Source organism: Scyliorhinus torazame, chromosome 2, assembly GCF_047496885.1.
Source record: "Scyliorhinus torazame isolate Kashiwa2021f chromosome 2, sScyTor2.1, whole genome shotgun sequence".
Classification (NCBI taxonomy): Eukaryota; Metazoa; Chordata; class Chondrichthyes; order Carcharhiniformes; family Scyliorhinidae; genus Scyliorhinus; species Scyliorhinus torazame.
The window spans coordinates 193,218,691-193,226,056 of NC_092708.1; the positions used below are offsets into that span (position 1 = coordinate 193,218,691).

At 46.9% G+C, this 7,366-nt stretch overlaps 1 protein-coding gene across 1 annotated transcript in view; it reads right to left on the reverse strand.

Moving 5' to 3' along the window:
- slc19a1 (solute carrier family 19 member 1) overlaps positions 1 to 6,068 on the reverse strand; it is a 71,905-nt gene extending 65,837 nt beyond the window's left edge. Inside the window, exon 1 of the mRNA XM_072481943.1 lies at positions 5,517 to 6,068. Within this exon, the coding sequence (XP_072338044.1) occupies positions 5,517 to 5,681 (165 nt within the window). The 5' untranslated portion in view covers positions 5,682 to 6,068. The remainder of the gene's footprint in view (positions 1 to 5,516) is intronic.
- Between the last annotated feature and the right edge of the window lie 1,298 nt (positions 6,069 to 7,366).

Sequence of the window (7,366 nt, forward strand, 5' to 3'; positions counted from 1 at the left end):
TCTGCACATCCTCCCCGTGTGTGCGTGGGTTTCCTCCGGGTGCTCCGGTTTCCTCCCACAGTCCAAAGATGTGCAGGTTAGGTGGATTAGCCATGATAAATTGCCCTTAGTGTCCAAAATTGCCCTTCGTGTTGGGTGGGGTTGCTGGGTTATTGGGATAGGGTGGAGGTGTTGACCTTGGGTACGGTGCTCTTTCCAAGAGCCGGTGCAGACTCGATGGGCCGAATGGCCTCCTTCTGCACTGTAAATTCTATGAAAACAATCTGTCCTCGTCCATCCACATCGATGCCAGGACCAAGAAAGCCCAACAGCGCCTATACTTTCTCAGGAAACAAAAGAAATTCAGCATGTTCACATGGACTCTTACCAGCTTTTACAGGTGCACCACAGAAAGCCTCCTGGGCTGGATTCTCCGTTTCTGCGACTAAGTGTTGACGCCAACAGAAAATCCATGGGCGTTTTAAGAGAGGAAAATCAGCACCGCACCTGCACCGATTCCACTAGCGGTGAGGGGCTAGCAATGCTGCTGTGTGGAACACCATCGATTACCACTAAAAATGGTGCAGGATTCGCCGGGTCCCTGATTAACACTCGCAAGGTTGACAACCTGCAGCCGCACATAAACAGTACAGTCCCCACACACACGATCGGGGTCGTAAAGATGGACAGGTTGTGCTGAAGCACCGATATAGCGGTTGGGTCGGCTGGGGGGTCACCTGTACGTCCCAGGGCACCAGGTTTAAAGCAGGCTGTCAGTGGCATGTGCAGCCATATAGCTGCCTTGCCGGCTACATTAATGGTGTTACGTACCTGTCCACTTCGGAAGAAAAAACAGAAAGGTAGTTTACTACCTGAATGGTTGTAAATTGGGAGAGGGGAGTGTGCAGCGGGACCTGGGAGTCCTTGTGCACCAGTCGCTGAAGGTAAGCATGCAGGTGCAGCAGGCGGTAAAGAAGGCTGTTGGTATGTTGGGAAAAGTTTAGAGTATGGAAGCAGGGAAGTGGGTTGCTGTAATTATACAGGGCCTTGGTGAGGCCACACCTGGAGTATTGTGCGCAGTTTTGGTCTCCTTCTCTGAGGAAGGATGTTCTTGCTCTCAAGGGAGTGCTGCAAAGATTTACCAGACTGATTCCAGGGATGGTGGGACTGTCATATGAGGAGAAATTGACTAGGTTGGAATTGTTCTCACTGGAGTTCAGAAGAGTGAGGGGGGGCTCTCACTGAGACTTATAAAATTCTAACAGGAATAGACAGGGAAGATGTTACCAATGATGGGTGTTTCCAGAACCAGGGGTCACAGTCTGAGGATTCGGGGTAAACCATTTCGGACAGAGATGAGGAGACATTTCTTCACACAAAGAGTGGTGAGCCTGTGGAATTCATTGCTACAGGAAGTAGTTGATGCTACATCATTGAATATATTCAAGAGGCGGCTGGATATAGCACTTGGGGAGAATGGGATCAAAGACTATGGGGAGAAAGCAGGATTAGGCTATTGAGTTGGATGATCAGCCATGATCGTGATGAATGGCGGAGCAGGCTCGCAGGGCCTAAAGGTCTCCTCCTGCTCCTATCTTCTGTGTATCTATGTACCCCGACCACACAACCCACCTCCTGGCCACCCTCCACTACTCTCCTTGGCCCTGGCAGAAGCATCTCGGCCAGCGGGACGACTGTCGGCGAAGTATAGCGGTGCTGGACACTGCCCTCTCTCTCAGCAGCCACCACGCCAGGTTCACGAGTTGTGACAGCACACTTGGACCACGCCGTTGGGAACTCGGCCCATCGGAGGCAGAGAATCGCAGATGGGTCTACTAATGATATGCAAAGTGTTTAAAGTACATGTGGCATGCATTGCATTGACACCATTTGAGGTGACGGAGCATAACGATTTGGCGTCAAACCGGCACCTGCTGCGATATTACTGTTGGAAGCTTTTCTCCGCCCGATCGTACACCGCGGTTTTGGCACGACTAACGGAAAATCCCACCCCCTATCTGGCTGCATCACAGCCTGGTATGGCAACTGTTTGGCCCAAGGCCATAAGAAACTATAGAAAGTCGTGAACACCGCCCAGTCCATCACACGAACCTGCCTCCCATCCATTGACTCTCTCTACATCTTCCCGCTGCCTTGGGAATCATAGAATTTACAGTGCAGAAGGAGGCCATTTGGCCCATCGAGTCTGCACCGACCCTTGGAAAGAGCACCCCATTTAAGCCCATGACTCCACCCTATCCCCGTAACCCAGTAACCCCACCTAACCTTTTTGGACACAAAGGGAAATTTAGCATGGCCAATCCACCTAACCTAACCTGCGAGAGGAAACCAGAGCACCCGGAGGAAACCCACACAAACACGGGGAGAACATGCAGACTCCGCACAGACAGTGACCCAAGCCGGGAGTCAAACCTGGAACCCTGGAGCTGTGATGCAACTGTGCCAACCACTGTTCTACCATGCTGCGGGAAAGCAGGCAGCATAATCAAAGGCCCCTCCCAACAGGTTATTCTCTCTTCCAAGCTCTTCCATCAGGCAGGAGTTACAAAAGTCTTACAACACGCACCAACAGATTCAAAAACAACTTCTCCGAAAAGTTCCAGAGATGTAGAGGAAAGGATTGCAAAGATGATTCTGGATACGAGCGAAAGCAACAGAGTAGTTGTTATGGGGGACTTTAACTTTCCAAATATTGACTGGAAACGCTATAGTTCGAGTACTTTAGATGGGTCTGTTTTTGTCCAATATGTGTTCAGGAGGGTTTCCTGACACAGTCTGTAGATAGGCCAACGACAGGCGAGGCCATACTGGATTTGGTACTGAGTAAGGAACCAAGACAGGTGTTGGATTTGGAGGTAGGTGAGCACTTTGGTGATAGTGACCACAATTCGATTACGTTTACTTTAGTGATGGAAAGGGATAGGTATATACCGCAGGGCAAGAGTTATATCTGGGGGAAAGGCAATTATGATGCGATGAGGCAAGACGTAGGATGTAGCGGATGGAGAGGAAACCTGCAGGGGATGGGCACAATGGAAATGTGGAGCTTGTTCAAGGAACAGCTACTGCGTGTCCTTGATAAGTATGTACATGTCAGGCAGGGAGGAAGTGGTCCAGCAAGGGAACCGTGGTTTACTAAAGCAGTCGAAACACTAGTCAAGAGGAAGGAGGAGGCTTATGTAAAGATGAGACATGAAGGTTCAGTTAGGGCGCTCGAGAGTTACAAGTTAGCTAGGAAGGACCTAAAGAGAGAACTAAGAAGAGCCAGGAGGGGACATGAGAAGTCTTTGGCAGGTAGGATCAAGGATAACCCTAAAGCTTTCTATAGATATGTCAGGAATAAAAGAATGACTAGGGTAAGAGTAGGGCCAGTCAAGGACAGAGGTGGGAAGTTGTGCGTGGAGTCAGAGGAGATAGGAGAGGTGCTAAATGAATATTTTTTGTCAGTATTCACACAAAAAAAGACAATGTTGTCAAGGAGAATACAGAGATTCAGGCTACTAGACTAGAAGGGCTTGAGGTTCATAAGGAGGGGGTGTTAGCAATTCTGGAAAGTGTGAAAATAGATAAGTCCCCTGGGCCGGATGGGATTTATCCTAGGATTCTCTGGGAAGCTAGGGAGGAGATTGCTGAGCTTTTGGCTTTGATCTTTAAGTCATTTTTGTCTACAGGAATAGTGCCAGAAGACTGGAGGATAGCAAATGTTGTCCCCTTGTTCAAGAAGGGCAGTCGAAACAACCCCAGTAACTATAGACCAGTGAGCCTTACTTCGGTTGTGGGCAAAATCTTGGGAAGCTTTATAAGAGATAGGATGTATAATCATCTGGAAAGGAATAATTTGATTAGAGATAGTCAACACGGTTTTGTGAAGGGTAGGTCGTGCCTCACAAACCTGATTGAGTTCTTTGAGAAGGTGACCAAACAGGTGGATGAGGGTAAAGCAGTTGATGTGGTATACATGGATTTTAGTAAAGCGTTTGATAAGGTTCCCCACAGTAGGCTACTGCAGAAAATACGGAGGCATGGGATTCAGGGTGATTTAGCAGTTTGGATCAGAAATTGGCTAGCTGGAAGAAGACAAAGGGTGGTGGTTGATGGGAAATGTTCAGACTGGAGTCCAGTTACTAGTGGTGTACCACAATGATCTGTTTTGGGGCCACTGCTGTTTGTCATTTTTATAAATGACCTGGAGGGCGTAGAAGGATGGGTGAGTAAATTTGCAGAGGACACTAAAGTCGGTGGAGTTGTGGACAGTGCGGAAGGATGTTACAAGTTACAGAGGGACATAGATCAGCTGCAGCGCTGGGTTGAGATGTGGCAAATGGAGTTTAATGCAGAAAAGTGAGGTGATTCATTTTGGAAGGAATAACAGGAAGACAGAGTACTGGGCTAATGGTAAGATTCTTGGCAGTGTGGATGAGCAGAGAGATCTTGGTGTCTATGTACATAGATCCCTGAAAGTTGCCACCCAGGTTGAGAGGGTTGTTAAGAAGGCATACGGTGTGTTAGCTTTTATTGGTAGGGGGATTGAGGTTTGGAGCCATGAGGTCATGTTGCAGCTGTACAAAACTCTGGTGCGGCCACATTTGGAGTATTGCGTGCAATTCTGGTCGCCGCATTATAGGAAGGATGTGGAAGCATTGGAAAGGGTGCAGAGGAGATTTACCAGAATGTTGCCTGGTATCGAGGGAAGATCTTATGAGGAAAGGCTGAGGGACATGAGGCTGTTTTCGTTAGAGAGAAGAAGGTTAAGAGGTGACTTAATTGAGGCATACAAGATGATCAGAGGATTGGATAGGGTGGACAGTGAGAGCCTTTTTCCTCGGATGGTGATGTCTAGCATGAGGAATCATAGCTTTAAATTGAGGGGAGATAGATATAGGACAGATGTAGGTTCTTTACTCAGAGAGTAGCAAGGGTGTGGAATGCCCAGCCTGCAACAGTAGTGGACTCACCAACACTAAGGGCATTCAAATGGTCATTGGATATACATATGGACAATAAGGGAATAGTGTAGATGGGCTTTAGAGTGGTTTCACAGGTCGGCACAACATCGAGGGCCGAAGGGCCTGTACTGCGCTGTAATGTTCTATGTTCTTCCCCGCTGTGAGCAGACTCCTGAATGACTCGCTTATGGACTGATCTGATCTCTTCACTTATCTTCTATGTGGAGTAGTACTACACTCTTGTATGCTTCGCCCAACGTCTGTGTCTATGTATTTACATTGCGTATTTTATGTTTGCCCTATGTATTCTTTTCAAGAAGGGAATGATCTGTTTGGCTGTACGCAGAACAATACTTTTCACTGTCCTCTGTTCACGTGACAATAAAATAATCCAATCCACTATAACACTGCATAAAACAGTCCAGTGTGTTACTGTGAAACCTGGGTGTTAACACACGGCAATTGACACTGAACCACACAAGCTGGGACATGGGCCAGGAGGTTAAAGTGAGTGTCCGAAATCGGTCATTTATTATTTTCCACTCTGAGACTTTAGCCATCTCTACTCACCTGCTCTCTGGTGAAATTCCTGTCTGGGCCCAAGAGGTAAGGAGTGATGAAGCTTTCTGCTGGTTTAATCTGAGCCATGAACCCATAAAAACACAGGTACAAGACAGAGAACCTCCAGCTGTCTCCAGGTTGCTGTGGGGGGGTCTCTCTGACCTCCGGGTCCATTGCTGCTTGACTCTCTCTCACACACACAGCTCCCTCTGCCCCGTCTCTCTCTCTCTCTATCTCGTTGCGGTTTAACAGCTGATTCCAGCACAGCCTCGCTGCCTTTGCCACGGTGCCCCAGGTGGTCAGGGAAGGTGCACAAATCCCCCGTCTGCTGAAGCCGCTGGGGGAAGCGAGTGTTCACCGTCAGTAACCCAAACCAGCCGGGTGCTGAAGAGCCAGTGTGGTTAATGCTGCTGCCCAGAGCTGGTACACAGCACAAGTCCCATTAACAACACCATCTCCTGTGTGTCTCACTGGGAATTGGAATCGTCTGCGGAACACCCAGAGACTGGACATTTATTAGAAGCAGAGTCTAACTCCGCCTCCAGCTCTGGGACTGATAATTTAAACATTCACTCGCTTTCAGAACAACTTTTTACAGATATTACCCACAAGCCATTTCTCTGAACGGTGCAAACTGGGATTTGGAGTCCTTCAGGCTCCACACTGAGTCAGACCAGCTCCAAACTGCACTACACTAACCAGGGAGCACTCTTTTACCAAGGAGGCTGATAAACTGACAGACAGTTTGTGAACTGCCTCTACCCATCACATTGCCATCATTAGGGGATTGAGTGTAATTTAACATTGTTATCAACTTCACGAATTAAAGGTGTTCAGAGAAAAACGAAATTGCATTTACCATAAAAACAGAACATCCTCCCAAAGACACTAACTGATTGAAGAGCCGCTTCAGATTCCCACCTCAGGATTAATCGGAGCCGAGAATGATCCCAGTGTATTACTGTGAAACACTGCATAAAACAGTCCAGAGTGTATTACTGTGAAACACTGCATAAAACAATCCAGAGTGTATTACTGTGAAACACTGCATAAAACAGTCCAGAGTGTATTACTGTGAAACACTGCATAAAACAATCCAGAGTGTATTACTGTGAAACACTGCATAAAACAGCCCAGAGTGTATTACTGTGAAACACTGCATAAAACAGCCCAGAGTGTATTACTGTGAAACACTGCATAAAACAGTCCAGAGTGTATTACTGTGAAACACTGCATAAAACAGCCCAGAGTGTATTACTGTGAAACACTGCATAAAACAGTCCAGAGTGTATTACTGTGAAACACTGCATAAAACAGACCAAAGTGTATTACTGTGAAACACTGCATAAAACAGTCCAGAGTGTATTACTGTGAAACACTGCATAAAACAGCCCAGAGTGTATTACTGTGAAACACTGCATAAAACAGTCCAGAGTGTATTACTGTGAAACACTGCATAAAACAGTCCAGAGTGTATTACTGTGAAACACTGCATAAAACAGACCAAAGTGTATTACTGTGAAACACTGCATAAAACAGTCCAGAGTGTATTACTGTGAAACACTGCATAAAACAGTCCAGAGTGTATTACTGTGAAACACTGCATAAAACAATCCAGAGTGTATTACTGTGAAACACTGCATAAAACAGCCCAGAGTGTATTACTGTGCAACACTGCATAAAACAGACCAGAGTGTATTACTGTGAAACACTGCATAAAACAGTCCAGAGTGTATTACTGTGAAACACTGCATAAAACAGTCCAGAGTGTATTACTGTGAAACACTGCATAAAACAGCCCAGAGTGTATTACTGTGAAACACTGCATAAAACAGTCCAGAGTGTATTACTGTGAAACA